Source organism: Chionomys nivalis, chromosome 1 (genome assembly GCF_950005125.1).
Source record: "Chionomys nivalis chromosome 1, mChiNiv1.1, whole genome shotgun sequence".
Lineage (NCBI taxonomy): Eukaryota > Metazoa > Chordata > Mammalia > Rodentia > Cricetidae > Chionomys > Chionomys nivalis.
This window is the reverse complement of record NC_080086.1, coordinates 142,969,304-142,994,312: the sequence shown is the minus strand read 5'-3', so window position 1 is coordinate 142,994,312 and position 25,009 is coordinate 142,969,304. Positions and strand designations below refer to the sequence as shown.

At 44.2% G+C, this 25,009-nt stretch overlaps 1 protein-coding gene across 2 annotated transcripts in view; it reads left to right on the top strand.

Moving 5' to 3' along the window:
* Creb5 (cAMP responsive element binding protein 5) overlaps positions 1-25,009 on the top strand; it is a 315,746-nt gene that overhangs the window by 195,333 nt on the left and 95,404 nt on the right. For both annotated transcript variants that reach the window (XM_057777595.1, XM_057777588.1), the window contains one exon: positions 23,494-23,620. In XM_057777595.1, coding sequence (XP_057633578.1) covers positions 23,494-23,620 — 127 coding nt within the window. The remainder of the gene's footprint in view (positions 1-23,493; positions 23,621-25,009) is intronic.

The window sequence follows — 25,009 nt, the reverse complement described above, 5'->3', positions numbered from 1 at the left end:
CAGGCACATCTGGGTTCAAATCTGGCTCTGCCATTTGCTAGCATGATAATTTTTGACAATCTACTAATACTTGCTAGGTTCAGTGGCTTCACCTAAAAGATAGACTCTCTAAAATGAACCTATGCAATTAGCATAGAAAGTGATAGGTAAATGTTAAGTTATTTACTCAGGAAATCATTGGGCTTTGTTGAGAGTTTAGATGGTGATATATTTTGGGCATCAATAATATAGAGGCCTAGGAAGTTGGTTCAGTGGGTAGTACAGTTTCTGTGCAAGCCTGAGGACCCGAGTTCGAGTTCCCCGGAACTCATATAAAACCAGATACAGTAGCATAAGTCTGTAATTGTAGCACTTCTATAACAAGATGAGAAGCGGAGACAGGCAGACACCTGGAGGCTCTAAGGCGGGCAGCTAACTACATGGAGACCTTGTCTCAGTAAGGTGGAGGATGCTGAGAGTTGACACCAGATATTATCTGCACACCCCATGTGCACTATGCTTGTACTCACATGCATATACACGCATGCATGTTCTACACACACACCAACAATAATAATAACAATAAAAAACAAATAACCGTGCAGAGAGAAACATTGTCATTCAGTGTTCCTTTTCAGGAGGGTAAACTTGGTCACAGATTATAACCGAGGCCACACACAGGAAGGGAGATGAGACAGACCGAATCGCTAGCTGTAGGCTAAGTGATGGCGTCTTTAAAGATTAGAAGGTGAGGCTTAAGATTGCACTTTACAGTTGCTTGGTTTCAGTTCCAAGAGAAGAGCCAGGGTATTTGGATCCCCACCCTTTGCTGTTAGGAGAGGTCTTTCTTTCTCATACCGCACAAAGTTTTTTTCTTGCGTCTGCCTCTTCTTGGCCTTCTTATTTATAAGAATGCTTCAGTCAGCTCGACGACACTGTGTAAGAAAGAGCTGATCCCGTTTAATTCCTCTGGAATTAATCATAATGGCAGCAATTAAGATAAACTCAGTTAGTATAAATGTGGACGTAAATTGCTCTCGCTTTACGTTTCCCCTCCAGGGTTGCTCTCACCGGCATCCACCCTCATATGGGCCAAGGCCGTCCTCCCGATAGGTGACTTTTCTGAACCCTGGTATTGCTCATATGTCACTGCTTTCTGCCATTTCCTCCCTCTAAGGGCAAAGGGGAAGCTCCAGGGGGCAGGGCACCAGCCATGACATTTGATTTAAATTCTACCCTCACCATTTGGAACCCCCTTTGCAAGAGAAAAATAATCCTATAATTCTAATGTACTCACAGGCGTCTTTCCGTCCAACCAACATGCTTCACAGAATCAGAAATTGAGAAGATCATTCTAAACTGTAAAGAGAGGGGATGGAGAGATGGCTCAGTGGTCAAGGGCACTTACTCCTCCCAGAGGACCAGAGTTCTCTTCCCAGCACCCAAGCTGGGTGACTCACAATTACCATGTTGATTTCAGCTCTAGGGGCTCTGACATGCTCTTCTGGCCCTTGAGGGAACCTGTGTGCACTTGGCAGACACACACATACACACAAACAAAAATAATGAACAAAAAGAAATCTTTATAAATTGTGAAGAGAATGATCTGAGGTCAGAAAGTGATTTTGTAGCAGTCTGGGGACCATGCTGTAAGGCAGAACAGCACAGACTTCTATCTCACCAGGCTGTCTGCTTTGCAGCCGCTGTCTCTTATTAATGCTTCTCTCTGTCTCTGTCTCTCTTTCTCTTTCAGCTTCTGAGAATGGAGGGTGAGGGAAGAAACCAAAAATTTAGATGATGCCCAGGGCCTCAATAGTAAGCTATACCTCCGGAAGCCGGGGACCATTCAGGACCCTGGTTATTAAACTCCACCATCCAAGTGTGGAAAAAGCCTTGGGAAGGTACTTGGGATGGTATATAAAATAACCTGCTTTTTTTTTTTTTTAACCCCCAACCATAGGGTCCTCGCGGTCTAGTTAGTGGGTGGAACATGGTGTCCTTAGGTTCAGGAGTTCCAGGCCACACATGGGATGGGATAAGTCTTCCTCCCTCTCCTCTTTCCTGCCTGCCCTGTGTGAGCCCGACACACATGGAGTAGATGTCCAATGAATTCAGAGCTAGAAGCTTCCCCAGCACCATCACCCACCCACCTGCAGGATGCAGCCTCGGACCTACATCCTGTAGTTGGGATGTAGTTGGGAGCAACTTAGACTACAACCCCCAAAGAGCCAAGCTTTGTACTGCAACCCCATAGAGAATCCTGCACTCCATGACCACAGAAAACATGTCACTTCAATACCAATTCTGAAAAGACAAGCAATAGCAGCAACAGAAACAGACCCGAGGGCCATTCTCAGTTTTGTTAATGGCCCCTTGTCCTTTGCCACAGCGGCAACTTTTCATTCGTTAGGTTCAGGCTGCCTGCGCTGTCTGACGGTGCCTTTGTCATGATGCTTTATGGTAAGATGTGGCACAGTCAGTTAACCTGATTCACCTTCCCATAGCCATTACCCAGCAGCCTTGGATTTGGCTCGCCCACGAATCCCCATGGCTCCTTGGTGTAAGATGAACTGCTGTGTCTCCTGACCTCAGAAGGGCGTTTCTAACTAATTAATGATGGATCAGTGCCTGGAAAATGCACACGGCGGGTCGTGCTTGCCTGCAAGTCCTAGTCAGTGCCTACTAGCAATGTGCCCTCCCTGCTACCCTGTGCCACCACCCATTTATACCCTACCCATTTCCCCAAACTCTGGGTGAAGCCTCCCATAGTAGACTAGGCCAGTGTGCCATAGATCAGACACATGCCCATGTGAAAAAGATCGTGTGACAAATTGGTAGTGTCATTGGTAGAACCGCCATCAAGAGAAATGTGGTTTCTGTGTGGCAACGTGGTTTTGAACCTTTAAAAGAAGACAGCATTATACGTAGCAGCAATGAGAAGTTGATTCTTATCACCGTTCCTTAAGCAGTACAGCACCATGACTCTTTACTCAGCATTCACACGAAATTAGGCAGCATGGCCCATATCTAGAAATGATTTCAAGCAAAATGGGATCGTGCGAGTAAGTTACACATAACTATCGCAGCATTTTGAGCAGTTGTGTGTTTTGCTTGCCCCATGAGACCAATTCTGTGACTACAGTAATGCAATGACTGTGTTCACACATGCGTGTGTTCATACATGCATACACGCACTATGCCTGCTCTTTATGGACTAGTACCCTACTGAATATAAGGTTTTTCGGGTACCTATTCTGTCTCTAAAAGACTGGTATCAGGTTGGACTGGTTTTACCACCTTCTCACTGTTTGCCCACTGTGGCATTGCATTCAGGCTTTGGAAAGCACTGGCAGAGTGAACTGTCCTGGTGACGCATAGTGAGGACCAGGGATCCTGGGCTGTGCCCCACCTGTGTGCCAACACCAAGATTCCTTGCTGGGGCATCTATAGCCTTTTACAAAATGATGGTGTTTATCTTCAAACTAAGATACCCTTAAAGAGCCTTAAGTCCACCTCTCTGAGAGTCTAGCCTGGGAAACAGAGCCCCAGCTGGTCCATACTCACTGCAGCTTACCCTGCTACCACCCGTTAGAGATCTGTGAGACGGAATCCAGACAAACACGGCCTGAGCAGAACTTTCGCTCAGTCCTTCCTGGGTCTAACATTTGATGGTTATTGTACTTCCCTGGCAATGCGTTCATGGAACAAGATGCAGCAGGTCTGATTTCTGCTGATTTGGAGGTGGGAATCTCAATTGATCCAATACAATAGCCCTAGAATCAAAAAGAATTCTTACCGCTGAACTGAACTATGCTGTTTCCTGCGTTAGTTCTTAGTGTGTGGAAGGGGCCTATTCGGAGAGGGCATGGGTCTGAGTTGTCTTCCTAGATGGAGGAGCAGGCAGGCATGGAAGGCCGGCTATTTATGTCATTGCTTGAGCTAGTCTTTTGCCTCTGATTTCAGTGTTGCTCCTGAGCCCAGCTCCAATCGTTTGGCTTACAGCTGGGAGATCCCGTCTCCTGGTTCTCAGAAAGTAAGGCCTCTCAGGGTTGTAAGAGAGGGAGAGACACCCATAGGACTCTGCACATCAAATAGTTGGTACAAAGCACCATTTTGATGAGTTAAGTGTAAATGAATTAGAAACATACGGATTAAATTCCCCTTGAAAGACACATGGGTTTAAAAATTAAGGGGGAAAGTGCTTGGCAAGATGGATTTCAGCCCTGTGCCAAACCTCAAAATCTTTGAAAAATGGTTTCAGACATTTTTACTGAATGCAAAATGCCATGAGGTTCCCTCCTCCCCAGACATGGCAGTGAATCTTTTAACAACAATTATCTGAAGAGAAGAAAGGCCTATGAGGGCTCAGCATTTACTTGCTTCTCCTTTAATTTCCCTACCGCTGGAAAAGAATACATTCGCAGGTTTGAAAGAACTGTCTGATTGAAAAACTAAAATTTAGAGGCTGGCAATGACTTGAAAATAACCCTCAAACCCCAAAATCCCCGCTGCCCCATGTCAATCACTGTCTCCTCTAAGTGGGATAATACACTCTAGGGAGATGTGGTATTGGGTATCCTTTATTCGCTGGTGTCTAGAGCCAGGCACAGTGGTTCTAGTTGTTTGTCTGGCATTATGATGCCAGCCCCTTGGAGGAAGGGGAGGGGTGGAAATTGCATGACCGCAGACCGGAGGGAAAACCTACTGGCTTATGGCAGCAGCTGCTGGACAAGATGCCGTGTGTTCTGGAGGCGGTGTAGGGTGAGAGCTGCAGGTTGCTGGGAAAGCCGTGGAAGCCGGAGTCCTGCTTCGCCCCTCGATGGAATAAGCCACCAGTACCTCCTCCACACCGTCAGAGTCTTCCTGACATGTGGAGACTCAGGAGCAGCATATTAAGGATCAATTATCTCGCGACTGTTGTGCATGGGCCGTAGTAAGTCGCCTCCAATTATTTTTTACTGGCTATTCCTGACAAAAGCAGGCTGACACTTTTACTGCCTCATTTTTTTCCCCTTCATATGCACAGGCAAAGGAGTGGGTGTTGAGAGAGCCACACTGAATACTCAAAGGAGAACGGTTGGGTGACCAGGGGCCCGGCTGGGCTGGGCCATTTCTGGGTGACGCCATCTTGTTTCACTTTCATATGTTAGCCAGGATGACCAAGGTTTGCTTGCCTGCTTCCTTCCTTCCTTCCTTCCTCTCTTCCTTTCATTCCTTTCCTTTGAAAGAAAGGGTGCATTCAGTGACTGCCAATATCAGCTTAGAAACCAGGGACAACAGCGAGTTTTATCGAAAGTTTTCAAGCCAGTGCAGACCCCCTTCCCTCTCAGACAGTATCTATGTTTTTATCTTTATTCTACAAGTCATGGGGAAACTATTGTTTTGTCAAGACTGTGTTTCACGTGACACTTTGTGCTTCCCAAAGGGAATCAAAATTAATTTGTTGCAGAAGTCCCCTACAGTGAGACAATGTCACAGAAAGCTACTTTCGGTGTTGCCAGTGAAAATCTCACTGAGCACTGACTGTTAAGACCTACTCCCTGGGTAGCTTATGTTTGTCTATGTGTTTTGAACTGCAAATAAAAATAGATGAGCACTAAAAATACTGGAGAAAACAAAAACAACCAAACATACCAACTTTCTATCTCGGAAAAGGCTTTAGGAAAAAAAACAAAAAACAAAACAGTTGAGCTGAACCCTGCCTGGCTCAGTTTATCCTTTATCACAAGCAACTTCAATATAGAACAATTGGGGTCAAAAGAAAAAACAACCATGTTTTTGACTCTGAAAGCTTCCCTCCCTCTCACTCCTGACATCACCCCTCTCCCCCATCTCAAGTCACAGCTACTTCATTTAAAGCCCTAACAAGTGCTGTCAAGTGCTTCTCTTCCTTGGTGACTTAGTTACCTCCCTGAAAAACTGAGAAATTAGTTGAAATGAATTCTCAACGCCCATAAGTGTTCCCAGTCTCTCATCCTTGGGGATATCCAGGCAGTGGTGCACGTTGGTCCCACCCTGGGGGCCATCTGTAGGCAGTGAACGCAGGTTATATGGCTTGTATTTCCAGGTGAGGTTGCTGTCGTTCAGAGGATGTTTTCTTCCTGCATGAAGCTACGGGCGGTGGGAGCTATTTGCTATCTTCTGCATCTTCACACACACACTGTAACAACTCACCTGTGGACAGTTAATTACGCTTAAGGCTTCTGCAGCAACCCCCACCCACCGCACACACATTCATGTTTACACACAGCCCCCACATGTGCCTGCAGTGTGAGATTAGTCTTTCTTCCCTGGAGCATTTCCTGTGTCTGCTCTCTGGGTCCTGGACCCCCCATGGGTGTTAAGTATCACTGGGGAGGAGGGGATGTCTCCCATTACAGATGGGCTCCTGTGCCTCCTCTCTTTCCCTTGATACATGATGAGTTTCTTTGGGGGCAGAATGATCTTCTATTCATGTTAGACAGGGAATAGTTTTTAAAACACAGCCAAAGCTAAGTAACTGTTTGAATCATAGTTATAAAATATTTTTGCTGTGTTTATTGAACCCCGCCCCTCACCACCACCAAATGATAGTTTGGGATTCTGCTAGCAGCCGATGGGTTTAGTCCTTGTAGACAGTGTGAGAAAGGAGCGTGGTACTGGAGAATTGGTGCCCGAAGATGAGCTCTCTCTGGCTCGCAGCTTACTCCTCTAACCTGTGTTTATCTAAATGGTCTTATTTATATCTATTTCCTTTTGACAAAAATAGCTCTAAAAAGCAAATCTACTGTGTACAAAGAGACAGTCCTTCTGACTCTCTGTGGTCCCATGTGCAGGGGAATCCAGTTAAATGTTCGTTTTCTGAGTCATCTGACTTCTGAGTTTTCAGTTTTCTAAAGGAGTGCAATTGAGACAGGAGGTTCCCAGGGATTTTTTTTTTTTTAAATAAGGCTGTGAGTAAGGCAGACACACTATAGGTTGATGCCCATATAAGGAGTATGTGGGCACCCACCCAAAGGGAGAGCAGCCCTAACAGCCATTCAAAACCTACAGGGATGTCAACACACTTTTGAGGAGGACGCATTAGGGATGCAAATGCGTGGTGCCTTCATTATGATAAGCACTGGAAAGAAAACAGTGAAACCCATTAGAAGGTTTTGGGAACTGCGGAAGCCGAGTCTAGTTTCTGCTAGGGCCCAGCATCTTTTCTAACTCTTCTCTACCTCTGACCCAACAATTGTAATGATTTAAATGCTCCCCCCAAATTCCTCCTATTTTGGATAAAGCCAATTAGTTCATCTGTCAAAGGGCCAACTTTGTAATTTCATCTATGTCAGATACGATTCGGTTTAATGAGATCCATTCTCTGGATTACTGGCTAGAAGTAGCCTTCCCACGTGGAATGTGTTTGGGGCTGTCCAGGTACTTCACTTTTGTTCTGAGAGGTTGATTTTGACATGAAATCCATGGTTCTTACTCGATAGTCTCCTACACACGGACCCACAGAGAGGCCTATTTAATAAATGTGTTGGGTCTTTCTATGGAAAGGAATCTATCAGGAGGACCCCTTTAATCATGGCCATCTGAGTCACTCAAAATGCTGTCAAGCGATAGTCATCGTAATGAATAAATTGGCATGTAATTCTTTTTATAATCACTCTAAATTTGAAAAAAATATATAATTGATTTTTTCCATCTTCCTTGATCTTCAGGGAATTGTATTAGAATGTCATGGAACAAAATATTTAAAGTATGTTTCAAATAATGAACGAAAATTACTTCACTTAATAAAGATGTGGAATTCATTTATGAAGACAAACACTGGCTGTGGACCAATGGACCAAGGAGGTTGCCAGAAGTTTGCAGTAGGCAGCCATTCTCGGATGTTCACGGCTCTCTGCCCCTCCTAAGCTGGCTCCATGTTAGAAAAACAAATTCTCTCATCCATACTGGACTTTAAGATAGGTACTTTTATTTATTTTATTTTTGATACGCAAAGAGAAAAATCACCATACACATTTCTTCCTTACAAAGAGGGCCATGACTCTGAGAAGCAGTTCTGAGGACTGAAAGCCTTATTTATGAAAAGATTACGTGGCTGATGTGTTTGATGCTTGAGAACTGAATATAAAAGTTAAATTTTTTTGATCTTTCTGGAGAGTTTCAACAATTGAAACCACTGGCAAAAATGGAAAGCACTTAATTCTCGGGAGAATAGTTGAGTGGTTTGGCATTAACCTAAAGGGAAAAAAATCAAAAGTCCTGGTGCAAACCATTTGTCATTTTCCCTTTTGTGCTTAGAAGAGAAGGAGTCACCAGCAACAGGCAAGCATCTTGGTGTTGTACTGCATGAACTCTCCTCATTCCTGCAAAAGTTGTGGCTCTTTTCCGGTGTTCTCTTTTTACCTCCTTCCAAAGGGGGCATCATGAACTGAAAGCAAGCATGAACTTTCCCAGTGGCCAAATCAATCAGAATAAGTATCTGTGACTTATTCTGTATATGTATCCCCAGTTATCATGGACTATGGATCTAAGGCACGAGGCAGACATTGAACAAGTGAGCATATCTGCAAGTGTATTACGATATATCTCAGTGAAGCATGGGAGGATATGACTGCTTAGATTAGACAAACCTCTAATTTAGGACTCAAAGAAAATTTTAAGAAAGTCATATTTAAGCAGAGACCTAAATGATGAGTAACGGTTGCTCCACAACAGAGCAGGTGTCTAGGCATGCTAAGCATAGGCCAAGGGGTTGTATCAAGGCCCTAGAATGGGAAAGAGCTTCTTACATTCTAGGGCTGGGCATATCAAACCAGGTAAAAAGTAGTGCTGCATCTAAAAGATGTAGCATTTAAAAGATTGATTCTTTCAGAAAAATGAAAAATCCTAAATGCAAAAAAAAAAAAGCCATAGAAGAATATTGAAAAACAGGGAACTATCAGTACTAATCTTTTGTTCATGAAGATTATTCTGGAAACAATGTAGTTAGACTACAGAGGAGCAACATGAGAGGCAGGAACTGTTGCAGAAGGCCAAGTAAGAGAAGATAGTGTTTGGACCAGAATCTCAGCAGTGGGAATAAAGCCAAACGGATACAGCCCAGGGTCATTTTGGAGGAGGAGGCAAAGGAGCTTGGTGAACGATTGGAAGTTACAGTGTTGAGAATCTCATTTAATTTATCAGGTCTTGAACTGAAAGTGGAACCAGAAGGTTAAAAGGTCTGGTTTCACAGAATCACAACCACTGTGAGCCAGAGGCCATCTCTACCCATGCACCCATCCTTGCAGCTTTTTCTTATTAGCTTGCTTCTCTGACGACCCCTGACTAGTGTTCTGTGTCTAGATTCTGCTTCAGAGAAAGTATCCCATATTACTTTACATATATTCAGTAAGTGAACTAATAGAGGCTAGGAAGTAACACTGTTGGAAGAAATAATTTTGTAATATAAGCATTCTGACCATGTTTAATGGAAACTCAGCTAACCTCTGCCTTTCAGTAGCATATAAAATGTAGCTCTGACTTACAAAGTATACTTACAAACTCACCATGAATTTATCTGGATATAACTCCATTGTGAGGAGAGGACTACCCACCTATCCATCCACTACCCATCTACCTACCCTACCGAAGGAATTAGCTAGCGACTCGGATTGTCAAAGAGGCCCCACGATCTGCTGTCTGCCAGCTGGAGACCTGGGGGAGCAGGTGGTATAAATTCTTGTAGAAATCCAAAGGTTTAAGAATGAGAAGCAGCCGGGCAGTGGTGGCGCACGCCTTTAATCCCAGCACTCAGGAGGCAGAGGCAGGCGGATCTCTGTGAGTTCGAGACCAGCCTGGTCTACAAGAGCTAGTTCCAGGACAGGCTCCAAAACCACAGAGAAACCCTGTCTCGAAAAACCAAAAAAAAAAAAAAAAAAAAAAAATGAGAAGCAGCCATGGAATTTGTCTCTCACTAAGATCAGGACAAGCAACCGGACAGAGAGACAGCACTCCCTTCCTTTGTTTGGGAACTTTGGTTTCCTCCAGGCCTTCAGTGGGTTCCTTGATGGGCACTCAGTTGGGGAAGGTATACTGCTTTACTAAGTCCACCTATTCAGATGAGACCTCCTTCCAGCAGCAACCTCACAGACACACCTAGAAATAGCATTTAACCAGATCTCAGGCATCTATGGCTATCATGTTGATGCTCACGACTTTCACAGGCACCGTGATTCAGGTAGACTATCATCCACAGCTCAGCCCTTAAGGAATGTCATCCTGGCTTTTTAGCAGGCGGGTCAAGGAGCCTCTCATACATGATATCGATCATGTTTCCCTTCTCAGGTTTGAAGGATCTTTATTGTTCTCAAAATGCAGGTTTCCCAGCCAATCCCACTGGACACTGCATTGGAAAGTCAGAGTTATTCATCTGGGAGCCTGTCCTCACACTCTCCAAAATGTTATTCTGCTTAATCATAAGTGGCAGATACAGATAAAAACATGAGAGTTAAGCCTTTATCTTACACTGTGATTGTTCATACGTGAGAAAAAGTTGTCCGTTCTCCTGCTCTCCAGGACTTGACTTTTCTTCCCTGCTTGGCCTGATGTCAGCGACACTAAGGAACCAGGGAGCTGTTCTGTTGTCGTTCAAGAAAGGTGATGTTCTAGAGCATCCAGTGAAAAACTGTTCCCAATTTCCCCTGACTTTTAGACAAATCTCTTTTTAACTGGTGGATTGCTTTTTTGAAACACATCACTATATATCTCTTCCTAAATCGGATTACCTAACAATGAGGACCGTATTAACTCATGAAAGGTCTGTGGGATTGTTGGTCAACTGTTTTATTTTATACGTGGAGCAATGGAAACTCAGGCTTTGAGGACTTAGCCCAAGACCCCCAGGCGAACGAGTGGCTGAACCAGTAGTGGCCTTGTGGGGTATTCATACTCAAAGCCAAGCCCCCTCCAACTTGGCTATCTCTCTTTGCCATTTGATTTCAGACTGACACATCCAGAGAAAGTTCTGCTCAGCCTTTCTGTTCTGGATTACAACTTAGAGTTCTGAGGAGAGACTCCATTCTCATCACAGACCAGTGTGGGGGCTTCTTAGGCAGCAGTTACTTCCTGTGAGCAAGCCTCACGTGGCATGCACTCCAGTGTGTTGTCAGTCACTTTCTGTTTCTCTTTCTATTACAGAGTTACTCTCTGTAGCTGTAGCTGACATTGACTTCGCCTGTAACCCTACCACAAATTAAAATCAGACCCCGAGTCTGTCTGGGAAGATGTTTATGAAGCTGTAGGAAGACATCTAAAATGAGTCCAGATTACAGTATAAACGTGAAACCCCAAATGCCACATTCATTTAAGGGCAGGAATAAGACTGTCTGGAGAGTAATTTGGGACAGTCACCCCTCTCTGGCACTCTGCAGGGCCACCAGGGACGAGAAAGGAGCCCCTGCAAGACTTTCCCCAAAACACTACGACCTAAAGGACTTTTGTTAGTTTGCTATTCAGAATGAACCTAAAAGAAAACAAGCATTTTAAAACTTGCTGTAACAGAGGTAGACATTGGCTTTTAAAAATTGTATGTATCCATTTGTTTACTCTGAGGCTTGTTTGTTTTACTGTTTGTTGAGACAGAATCTCACTCTGTATCCCAGGCTGACCTCAACTCTGGGACCCTCTTGTCTCAGCCTCCCAAATGCTGGGATTATCGGTGTGGACCACCATGCCACTCAACTTCAAATGTACTCACAAACAAATTGAGAAGAGGCTGGGGAAAATAGCAAAGTAAAACAAGTCTAAAAATATCCAACCCCAGCGCTGGCAAGTGGATAAAAGCATTTACCACACAAACCCCATATAACTTGGGTCTGGTCTCCAGATCACACGTTGAAAGGAAAGGCTCATGCCCAATGGCCAGCCTCATGCACGAAATCACATCCACACACATGTACACACAGACACACGCATACCACCAGTCATCCACACACATGCATGCATGCAAGCACACACACACGTGCTGATGATATATAAAAATAAAATAATCATGAGTTCCAATTTTGACCCAACTAATACAGCCCCAATATATCCAAGACTAAAAGTTTTCGTAGGGTTTTTTGCCTTTTAGTGTGGATTTACCTGCTAGGTTTGTATGTGGGAAGTGTGTTCACGCACAGAAAATGGCAGTGGTCTCGTCTCCACCTTTTCACTCCATAACAGAAGCAGCCTTATCCCCACTGAAGCTACAGCCATGGCCTGTTGCCTGTGTGTCCAGTTCGTCTGAGACTGAGAAGGCCTCTGAGATCCTTGGACACAGTGCAAAGTAAATATCAAGTGTCCTAATTATGAACTTTATTGTTGCAATTTGACTAATGTTTCAGATAACTATCAGTTCGGTTTCATGGTGAGTGTTTTTGCAACGTCAGTGGACTGGAAAGGTAGCTCCAAGAGGCTACCCAAGGGTGTGGTCACAGTTTCCTAGAAACTCCACCCTGCTCTAATGTCCCCTGCTGAAGACAGCGCTAAGCTGACCTGACCACGGTGTCCCTAGAAATCAGAATGGTACTTCAAGTTACCATGGTTCTTAAAAAATGATAGGGAAAAATAATAATAACAGACATGGAGTCGGTGGCGTGGTTTAGGGCTACAGCTGCCGGGCTCATGTGAGGATCTAGAGACGGAATTTAAAATAAAAAATACCCTTGTCACAAAGAAGTCATAGAAGTACAGCTGTGAGGAATTGAGAGACAGGACAGGGTCAGGTAATCTCATTAAGTCATTCGAAACTGTAACTGTAACGTAGTTAATTCCAAACTCGGCACTCTCTGACACTCTCCCTCCAACGCAAGGGAATGACTGACACATAGGGTAAGAGCCAAAGCAGGGGAAGTCTGTCCTGGTCAATTCTCCCAGAAGAAGATGGCAGGCACTCCAGGCACCCCAACAATGTAAGGGACACACAAATCCCTCAGTGTGTTTCTGGATCTTTCTCCCGAATCCCTTACCTCCTACCTATCAGAATATGATATTAACTTGTTTTCTAAAATGATACTAGTGACTATCTTTTTTTCTAAATCAGATGCATCATCTCGTGCGTAGAATATAGGTTGGCATCCTCCAAGGATCAAGACAGTTGAAACACTCTCTCAAATGTCCGTCTCAAATGGCCATCCCCGTAAGTTTGACATCACAGTCGCATGGCTCTGTTGAAGAGAAAGGGGCAAGGTTGAGTGGATTGTAGGGAGTTCATGCTCTCAGTCAGCGGCAGAGCGAGGAGGCAGCTGGGCCTGTCAACTCAGCCGGTCCTGGCTCTGTGTTCATGTTAGAGACCAGATACGGCAGCCTGCACAGCTCTGCATTCTCTCTGGACCACCCTGCCTGGAATAACTGAAGATAGATCTCATTTAGGATGACGAGATCTGACATCTCTCCTGCTCCTCCTCCCTCGAGCCCAAGCAGGACAAAAATGCAGCTATGCTTTAAGAGCCCTACAAGACTCAATGCTAAAGCTTCAGTTAGCCATTCATTTGATTTCCTCTGTCTGCTCTTGGGGCACGCTCTTCTCTGACTTTTGTCCCACGCTGTTCGTTTCTGGTTACGCTGCTGCCATTCTGCTTCAGCTGGAGTTGAAAGTCACTCTGACCACTGAGTCAAGGCATCTGGAAATTGAAGATTTGCCTGGCACCTCCCACACTTTTCTGTTGTGTTCTCTCTTGAGTGAAACCGGTTCAGACCTGCGTTTCCCCCTTTAGGTCATCCTTCATTTATTTTATGTATTTCTGGAGCCTTCTCCCAGTTCTCCACTCTACCCCACCCCTGCACTGTGTTCAGCCTTGACCTGGCCAGGGTTTCTTCAGCACCTGGGGATCCTAGGGCAACTTGGTTGGCACCTCTAAGGCTCAGTAATGTCAAGTGAAATGGGATGGGATGGGAAGGAATAGAATCGATTAACAGAAAAAAAATGAATAGAATAGAATAGAATAGAATAGAATAGAATACTATACAATACAATACTTACTCTCGGGAGATGAAGCTTCTAGCAGCTGGTTGCCTAGGCATATATGGTATCCCAAAAGCTACTCCCTTTAGACCAGAGACACATCCCCTCTTCTGCCAGTATACCCACAGAGCAATGGATTCTGGCACCAACTCCTTAAGGGTAGAAAGGTCCTGGTGAAAAACAAGGTGGAGAATGTCATGAATTTGACCTCCCTGGTGATGAACCTGGAGCGGGGGCAGGGGGGCTGCCTAGAGTTTCCAAAAGAGGCTGGGTAAAAGTGTTAGAGCCTGCATCAAGCCCAGGAGATCCACAGGCTCGTGAAGGCCACGGAGAGATGCCCTAGGCATTTTCTAGTCCCTGCCTCCACTGCAGCTTCTTAGAGCTGAAGCCTTTCAGGGACAAACTTCAGTTGTAAATTTGGAGTCTAGGCATAGGGGCTTGCGCCAACGGCAGTTTCTACCAGAAAGACTCAATTAAAAGATACTGACTGACAAGCTGCAAAGCCAGGAGAAACCTAGGCAGAGTGGCTGGCGGAGAGCTGGGGTGGGGGTGGGGCACTGTATGCTCTCTAGGAACCCAGGGAGCTCTGGGCCTCTGCAGAATCTGCAGGCGAGAGTGGTGGTGAATGCTGCCATGAATTATTCATTTCTGGGGGACGAGGAAAACAGCAATCTCATGTAAATGACGAGGCTCCGAATCACAGGCCCGCTTACTCGCCTTTAGGAAGCCAGGAGGCTTATTAAGAGGAAGAGGTTGTGCTTAGAGACAGGCTTCTAGAAAGGGAGGCTTTCTGCCCACCAGTGAGGTGTGCACGCTTCTGGGAGCCACATTCACTGTCTTTTCTGTCTGCTGCTCTGCACTGGTGTGACTTTCCTAAGTGTGACTTCATGAATGATTGACGCGACGTGAAGTTTGTTGGTTGACTGAAGCACCATTATCTTCCTGTGTGAAAGGCTGACCCATGGCCAACGCCAAACTGCTCAGGTATTTAGAATCTTTTACAAAACAACAATAACAACAAAAATCTTTACAAAGATCTGTTAATGCTTTACAAGGAAAAAAAGAATATCACGCTTTGAAGTGGATTTCTTTTTTTTTTTTTTTTTTTTCTGAGAATAGAACATCAGAACCGAATCTAGCCGTGTTTTGGGTTAGCTCAAATGAATCAGCCCAATGGCAGGACTAATTCAGATTAATGGGGCAGAAATCAGTCATTAAAGAAGCCGGGAGGGGAAAAGCTGATTTAATAGTCTTAACAGAATGACCGTAAACTTGGGTTTCTCCTCCTATTACTCCTCCATCTGCTTAAAGTGCATGAAAGCCCTAATAAACCCTCCTCTGCGAGTGGAGGCCCAGCGTCTGCTATAAAACCCTCGAAGGCCCCAGCAGGATGCAGATCACGGGCTGTATTGCTATTATTATTATTATTTTACTGCCATTGGCTTTCTCACAGCCGGGCCTTCACTTAAAGAGAAAGAAGTTATGGTTTCCAAGACATCAGATACGATGTCTATAAAATAAAGACATCAGTAGTATCTGGTTGACTAACGCAGAGGCCCAGATTTAGACTGTGTGGTGAACTGAGCTTCAGAGGCTCCTGGCAGTGATTATGTAAATTGACCACAGTGTGGGGTAACTGGTACCTCAGCAGAGCTTGGGGTGTTATGCAGGATAACACTATGGTCAGGCATGCATTCAACTTGGGAGCATTACATAGTTTGGAGACGCGGGTGTGGAACTATTCTTGGCCTTTTGCTATGAAACGCCTCAAATATCACTTGATATAGGAATTGGTTCAGTTGATACAAAACCAAATGGACCTATTACTCATCTGGAAGCTTGAGTTTAACTTAAGGGGCACAAGTAAAAAGTGCATAGAACCTAATGTTTCTCATGACTGGAAATGGAAGATTCTATGTTCAATCTCCAGTACCAAAACGGAGAACCAGAGATGGGCTGTGTGAGTCTGTTGATGAGACCTGGAGTTGGACTTATTACTTAGATTCAGTTACGTTCTTTCCAGAATTTAGCAAAGGTAATTGTTTGAATACTGTTATGCAGTAGCCGTTGCCAGTAGATATGATCCCGTGTATCTATGCTTTCATTGATTCCAGATGTATTTGTGAAAGACCCCCAACGTGTTCTACGCCCCCTAAGCCTTAGAAGCACCTGCCACAGTAGATAATTGTCATTTATATCTCTATACAAGGGCAAGGAAAGATTCTTCTGGTCTCTTTCCCCTACACAGTAAAACCCAGTGAGGGCCTCACCTTGCTCAGAAAGCCTTGTAAACCTGAGCGAAAATCACTCAATCTGATGAACTGTGATGAGAAAATTGAAATAGGAAACTTCAAGAGACACCGGAACCTGCTTAATCTCTTGTTGTTGTGTGCATCGCAAAGGGAAACTTGTAAAGGATTTTTCCATCAATGACCCAAGAAAGCAAATCATTCCCCTCCCCGTGGGAATGTACAGCAACTTGAAACACACTCACCACTAGGTGGATCTTCAATGAGTGATTGACAGATTAATTGCTAGATTAAGTATCAATAAATACTAACATGAAAAGTACAGGGTGTATTGAGGGCATTTTTAAACAGCCCCAACCTAGTGGGATTGCCCAGAAAGGGAATAAGAACAACTCAGGTCGGAGGTCTGTGATTGGAAGGAAGGTTGTGCTTCCTGGAATGGAGCGAAGGCTGGGCACTAGAGGTAACAGAGCAAAGTTATGGGAGTGGGTAGGCAGAAGCCTTAGAACTTATTTGTGTTCTGTCACAGGGAGGTGGACTTACAAACCCCCGACAAGTTAGAGAGCAGTGCTGTCGACATTGCCATTTGACTTTTTTTTTTCCAATGGAAAAATAGAGCTTTCTGTCGGGGCAGAAAATAGGATATAGATCCAAAGGCAGTGGTCTCTAACTGAGCACCTGAATGTCTGTAACCAAGAGACAAGTATGCCAGGGACATCGAGGGTAGGGGCAGCTCCTTCTCATCGAGGCCCTTGAAGTTAAGCCTGCTTGGAAAGGGAGATGGCAGGCTTTCATCGAAGTTGCTTTTCCTAGAGCTAAATAGTTCTAGTTCTGTGTCTCAGAAATGGGAAATACTGTTGTATTTCCCATCTATCTTCAGGACCTTAATAGTGAGGCATTGCAAAGTGTGAGCTCACTCAAAAAAGTTGCAGGTAACAGGGTAGTTCACCTATTTTTTAATTGAAGCAATATTTATATGATTTTTTTAAAAAAAATATGGATTAGAAACCTTACTTGTTTTCCCAATTATTGCTTCTGTTGGCTTTAGTCAGGGAAAAAAACAAGACACCAAAGACTGATCTCAGGGGAACTAGTTTGGTTCCATTTGAGGAAATATTTGTAAGAGGCTTTTCTGAGAAATGACGTGATGTCATTCTGCAGTTCTCTGAAGTTATGAGTGAGAAGGGTCCACTTTCCTCTGGAGAAGGGCTTGGGACTCTGAAGGTGGTGGACTGTTAAATAAATAGATATGCATGGAACATTGAACATTGTAGACTGCTATTCCTTAATTAAAGCAAAGGCTCCGGGGTCTCAAAGATCTAACTGTAGATCACAATTAGTCAGTGGAAATATGATTGCCCTGGTTAGTTTTGGTTAAATTGGCACAGCTAGAGTTATTTGGAAAAAGGGTATCCTCAATGAGAAAATGCCCCCATAGGCTTGTGGGGAAGCCTGACTGACATGGGAGGGCCCAACTCACTTGGGTCAGTGGCACCCCCTGGGCTGGTGCACCTGGGTTCTATAAGAATGCAGGCTGAGAAAGTCCACTTTCCTGCCTTGAGTTCTGGCCCTGACTTCTCCTGACTTACCTATCAACTCTAACCTGTGAGCAAAACAAATCCTCTCCTAACCAAGTTGTTTTGGTCATGGTGTTTTAACACAAGCAAAAGAGACCTAACTAAGACAGTGATGTTTAATCTGTTGCTTGAGCAATGCTTCAGAACAGTGAGAGAAATAACACCTATTTTCTGACTTAGTATATTTAATGAATTAACATGTAAGAGATCATTTAATACTATGAGGAAAGATCAACCCACTTATGATAGTTGATTTTAACGTCAACTTGTTATCAATTATTATTGCCTCATCAGGGATCTTGAGCTAAGGAATTGTCCTGAGTGCTAAAGTGATGTAGGAAGAACCACACCAAATGTGGGCTGAACCTCCTATTCACAGCACAGATTTTAGAAGGCAGGGCAGAAGGAAAAGGCTTGCCTCTGTTGGCTTGGCCTTCCCTTTCATTGCTGAGCTAATTTATCCTGCTGCTAACCCTGAGGAAATCCTTAGCAGAAGATTTGGAGATGCGGGTCTCTTAGTCACAGCTGATGTTCCAGCCCCAGCTAGTTAGCATCCATTGCCCCTGTAAGGCAGAGCTTTCATTTCAGAGGTACCAGTCTCTTGTTAATCACAGCAACTTCTTCAGCTTTGCTTGACCAGCAACCATGGATTCTCAATCCAATCCTGCACAAATAGCCCCAATGGAATTGTTTTTGTTTTTGTTATTTTTCCCTCTGAAACTTCACAAACTGGGTCTCCATCGTCTGCGTTTCTCTCAACTAATATACGGCAGAGACTAGTTTCCTATCTGGCCAGCCTAGATCCTGAGCCTCCCCAACCCTGTGTGTGTGTGTGTGTGTGTGTGTGTGTGTGTGAGAGAGAGAGAGAGAGAGAGAGAGAGAGAGAGAGAGAGAGAGAGAGAGAGAGTTACCCTCTTCCCTTTGGCTCCATAGCAGATCTATCCGTACTAGTAGTCTATAAGGAATCACAGGGTACCATGGATGGCTAGAAGGCCTGGGAAAGCAGGTCAGTCTACAGAGTCCTTCTTTAGACCTCCCAGACCGAAGGCCTGGCCCACAGCTACTTAGATAGAATGAGACAGACTTTGGGCAAGGGAGACTGGCAGCCACATCCTGGGCTGTTCAGACACCCCCAGACTGGAAAACATCCTTTGGGGGGAAAAATGAGGACATGAAACCTCTTGCTACGGTACCTATCACTCTGCTAAGGACAGTGAAAACACAGTCTGTCATACTTGACATTTTAATTGGGAGAAAAGCTTACATAGATTGCAGCCGTAAGCGGTGTGTTTATACAAGTGCATAAAGAGGAGTAATCTGTCAAGTTGGAAAACTCCTAATGCGGCCTCAGTTCAGTAATTGAACAATCCAACATGAGCTCACACATTTACCTTGTTCCATGCCTCAATAATTTTTAGTAGAAATACTTTACCTAGAGGCATATGGTTATTAAAAAGGAGGCTCAGCTTGCTCAAAGTCTGGAATTACTAGCTCATGGCAACAAGCCTGCACTGGAGGAAAGACTGTCGGGGCTTTGTTTTCCCAACACCGCTGCTTTCTTGCCATCTGATTTGCAGAATCTAGTTGATGTGTTGTTGAGAAGGTTTTTCATTTATTTACTTGTTTTGTTTTTTTTAAAAAAACAGAAAATAGAATTTTACATGGGTGAATGACCTCTCGTGTTAGCAGTATCCTGAAATTTCACTACTTAGTGGTGAGTTCAGAGAGTGATGTGAACATCAAAAGAAATGGACCATGAATTTATTTTATCATAAAAATCAATAATAACTTAGTTACAAGAACCACGGAGGTGCGAGGGAAGGGAAGCTCTGCTCCCTTCCATGATGCGTGTGACTGTGGACAATTGAGAACTGTATCTAAATTCAGTTTACTCCTGAGTACCAGGGAACAACATGACCCTACCGTACTGCATAGCTTCAGGTCGCATGAAAACAGGACATGAAAACATTCTGAAAATTACTTGAAAATAGCAACTTAAACATAGGAAGTTTTATTTAAGAGTTTATAGATTAAATACAAAATTAATTAATTAATACATGCAAAGGGAATGAGATGATGCCTGCAACTGTTCTGGCTTCAGTGGTGTGAATAGCCTGGATAATTGGATGGTTTCTTTGGACCTATTGACGGGGACAATTCTTCATGTTTGCTGTGCAGGCTTAACTCAGGTTTAACTCAGGTTCTCACCCTTGCTAAGCACACTGCATCCAGCAAAGCACATTCCCAGCCCTGTTTATTCTGTAAACCATGATGGTTACATACAGATCTTACTGTTTTCACTCTTTATAGTCAAGTAAAGAACCCAAAAACTCCGTTGGCTTGGTAGAACAGTCTGAGGAGCTAATTTATAAAATCTATAGAAAACAATATTGTGGAAATTGTTCAGGATTCAAGCAAACAGGCATCTTGAGTAGTCTTATTTCCTTCCAAGCGTACATAGCTAACTGGGCTGATTGGCATCTCTTGGAAACTCTTCTCATCCCTGGGGAGCCAGGTCCCCTGAAAGGCTTTCTTAAGTAAAGAGGAAATACTTGATATTTTAAAATCTAGTAGGTCTATGGAGGGTGTGGAAATAACTAACCTAATTATTGGATTAAATGAAATATTCCGTTCCCTAGTGATTCAATACACTTGGGAGTTTCCAGCCTTCGGAGAAGAGTGAAAACTCATTTTAAATTGAATTACTTTGCCATTTCCATTCATATCCATTGGATTGCTTAATTAAGTTCCTTCTTTTAAAAAAAATCACACACACCAATACCATCTGGTGACTAAGTCCGTTTTTTAACATTATCAGGTTAGAGACGGAAGGTAAATGGTGGTGAGAGATGTTCTGCCCTCTCCTCTTGAGCACTATCTTGCAGGCCAGTACAACAAGTAGAGAGATTTCAACCGTCTTCCTCTTAAGGGTTTTTGTTTTCTCGGAGCGGCACTTGGAGCTTCCTCCTAGTGACCAACTTGGTGACAGATGATGTCCACACATGGATAGAAGTTTGGATAGGGTTCTGCTGGGGCGAATAGAGCTGGTTGACAAGTTTTGTAGAAAGTTTGCTCTTGGTGAATGTTGCCTCTTCTGAAGCTGTAATTCAGATGATGAACTATGGACCTGAGGGAACTACTAATGAATTGTTTTTTATAAGAGAATTATTTATTTTAATTTTATGTGTAAGAGTGTTTCTTTTTTCTGCATGTATGTATGGGCACCATATGTGTGCCTGCTGTTCAAGGAAGCCAATAGAGGGAGGGTATCAGATGCCCTAGGACTGGAATTAGGATGATTGTGAGCCTCCTTGAGGGTATGGGAATTAAACCCGGGTCCCCTGAAAGATCAGTGAGTAATTTTCCCCACTGAGCCACCTCCCCAGCATCGAATAACTGTTCGACCTGCAACTCTTTTCAGCAAAGTTCCCAAACAAATATCAAAATGGAGACTTCAAACAAGTGTCGTTTATTGACCAGGTTCCATTCTGTACCTCTTGGGTTGTGCTAACTTTCTCTAAAGAGACTTAGTGATGGAGTAAAGTCATAACCTCAATCAACAGTGGTTCTCAACCTTCTTAATGCCGAGACCCCTTAATCCAGCTCCTCATGTTGGGGTGACTCCCACCCATTGCATTATTTCATTGCTGCTTCAGAACTGTATTTCTGCGACTGTTATGAACTGTAATGTAAGTATCAGATATGCAGGATAGTCTCAGGTGACCCTGTGAAAGGGTCATTCGGCCCCCAAAGGCATTACCACCCACTGGTTTAGAACTGTTGCCCTGTAGTGTTTGGGGGCAGCTAGACCCCCAAAGCCTGATGAAACCGTGGAAGCCTAAGGACATTCACACCTAATCTAGTCCCCATGGTCGGGTCTACTCTGCAGAGGTCCACAGGGCACATGTTAAGAAATAGCCTTAGTGATATATTTGAAAATACTCAGTCCATTGTTGTAAGCTTTCTATGCTAACCTACTTCAGTTTCTTCTCACTCATACCCTATTAGTGCAGCCCTGCACATGCGTGCAACTTCTGTGCTGTGCTTTGTCTGCCTTTGTCTTCACATATGTACTCCCTGTGCATTTCAGTCTTGACTAACTCCTGACTAATCTTTCCAGGGTGCCTGCAACTGTGATAAACAGCTATATTTTCAAAGAGAGCTCTCGGGCAAAAACAGTGGAAAACTTAATCTTCTTTGGAATTTTAACAGCCATGTGAAGGAAGAGCCTGCTGGCACTCTTGTCCCATCTCGGCCCCTGATTCTCTTTGAGTCACTAAGTCACCAGAACTTCATGGAAGAGTAGCTGCTTCCACTGCTCAGCTGTGACCCTAAACTGAGCTGTAGCATCCTGACGGCTCCACAAAGTGCCTTGGTGCTGTGATGGGATTCTGGACTGGGTGTGGCACTCTGCTGAGGCCCTCATGGTACCATGATGTTCTACCAAGGCTCCAGACAGTGCCATGTACTCTACCGGGGCTTTGGACAGGTTCATGGGGCTCTCTGGACTTTGCTGCCATGCTGGGCTAGGATGCCCGGGTTAAACTCTAGCCAAAGCCTTGTGCTCTCCTGGGGCTGTGGAGGGACCAGGGTTCTCCATGTTGAAGGAAGGCTGTGGCCTACACAGAACCCCTTTAACTGTAACCTTACCCAGTTTTTGGCAGAATGAATCACATGATTTATTATTTCTAGAAAACTCACCAATTCTGGAAGTGGGACATATAGGATTAAAGGATTGAATATAGAAGACTCAGGGCCTTTTCTGTTTGCCATTTACTTTAATTTCATGACTTGATGTTTATCCAGCTCCAGAGAGCTGACATACGAGGAGATTGCCACAAGGTCACTTGTTTGCTATTTTTAATAAACACAAATAACCCCCTTTTCCCCTCAGCTCCACATTCCTTGGCTCATTAAATCAATTTCAGGTTCTTAATTTTTTTTTTTTTTTTTTGGCAAGTTGAAGTGAAATTTTCAAACTATGCACTCCCCTGGGAAATGCTGACTCGAATCCTGCATATCAGGTCCAAATCAGTTTCTGTCAAACAGCCTAACACCTCACATTATTATGAAATGAGAGATTGGTAATAGGGGGCTGAACTCTGGACTTCTCTAAGAAAGGCTGAGTTCAGTGCCAAGCCCCGTGGTCCAGCTGCATTTGTTTGTGCCCTAACTTTGTTTTTTTCCACTCGTAGTGGAACTACAAAAAAAGAAAAAAAAAGTCAAGGAGTATTTCTGCCAGGAATACATGAATGGAGCTTGCTCTGTTACTGTGGAATGAACTTGAACCTGGAGCAAAGTCAGGCAGGCTTCAGGGCAAAGGCGTGTGCTAAAATACCAGTGTACCCAGACTCTCAACACTAAGACACTCCAGAGGCTGAGCCTGGAATAAACTGGGCAGTCTGCTACAGTTTCTTGCTTAGAAGCAGAGGCCATTGGAGACACACCAGCATATTTCCAATGAACATCAGTTAGATAACGGGTCAGGAAATGAAGTAGAATTTGATGTATTAACTAGGAAGCAGCAAAGGAAACCAGGCATGTATTTTATTTGTTATTATTTCCCTAATATCCTCAATTATGTGACTCTCCCATCAGAGGATCTGATCTGTTTGCCTGTGATGTTGGTGTCCCCGTCGGTTTTGGATGCTGGGTAACAGACCCAGGCCATCAGGAATAATGTGTTGTTTTTGTTTTTTGTTTTTCTGTTTCTCTTTGTCCCCAGGCCTGTCCCAGGCTCTCTATCATCTCTGCTCCATCTCCACAACAGACAGAGGCAGCCCCTGCCGGCCTCCATGCCTGGGACCCTGCCCAACCCCACCATGCCAGGATCTTCTGCCGTCTTGATGCCCGTAAGCATTTTTGAGTGGGGGGAGCTTATAGTGATTCCCCGTTAGTACTGAGGCTCTGGAGAGAAAAGTAGATGCTGAGATCTGAGCTTCCGGGGAAGAAGGCAGTGGCCTCTGAGTGTGTTGGAGCTGCGGGTCAAATTGCACATTGTAGTCAGGTGCCCACCCATAGGCCTCTCTGGTCTTTTGGGGCTTTATCTGTGAAGCAGGGTCTATTCCACCTGTTGGGGGCAAGTGAGCCCGCCACACCCAAGGAATTTAATTTGTTCAAAAAGATATTGCTTTATAGCCATAGTCAGCCCTCTACCTGTGATTCCACACTCAAAATTCAGCTGACCTTGGACTGAAAATATTGTTTAAAAATGCATATTTTTAAACACCTACAGACTTTTCTGCTTATTATTCTTCAAACTTGGTTTAGCAACTTTTTACAGAGCATTGCTATTGTGTTAGGTAGTGAAATATAATACAGAATAAATTGGAGGGACATGCAGATTATATGCGAATTGTGTACAAGGGACTTAAACAGTCTCAGTTCTGGGTACCAAGGCAGAGGCTGGTGTTCTAGTGCTACTTTCCAAGGACACCAAGGGATGACTGCAGTTCTGTGTCCTCATCATGAATCATATACAGGGGCATCCAATGGATAGTGATGGTTCTAGATAGAACCCAGGGCACTGATGGAATGATCACATTTGCTAGCTGGTAATCTGTATTCATGCACTTCCCGTTCTATGAATGGTATCAGTTTCCAAGTGCTTATTACATGAACTTTGTCAGCACACGAAATGGCCCTGTAAGGAGGTCTGTAGTGGTTCCTACCTTTTGAAAGAAGAAAATTAGGTCAGTGACTTGTTCATCCAAGAAGCAGAGATCTGGATTCTGAAGTCAGGAATCCTGGCTCCAAAGTCTGGTCTTTCAACTACCAAGTGATGGGTGCATTCTCTTTTCCTTCCCAGCACATCACTGAGGGACGTACTTGTATACTGGTGTCACAGATGAGAAAGAGGGGACTCCCAGGGTTCTGCCTCCTGGCTAAGGGTATACATCTGGTGGGTGATAGTCGAGATCTAAATCTAAGAGTCTGACTCCTGACTTGTTGATTTTTGTTTGAAATAGGGTCTCACTGTGCAGCTCAGGTTGGCCTTGAACTCTCGTCTCAACTTTTGGTGCTGGGTCACAAGGCACGTGCATTCCACCTGACCTCAAGCGTTTCTACACTCAGCATGTTCTATGCATTTTCTATATACTGCTTCCCTTCTGCATGGGGAGACGGAGGGGAGCAGAGGAAGACTTGCTCTCTTTTAGGACTCTTCCCTCTTTCCATCTTCCTCATTGTTCCTTGCATTAAGCTTTAATAAACAGGACCACAGGAACTCTTGTTTTTTGTTT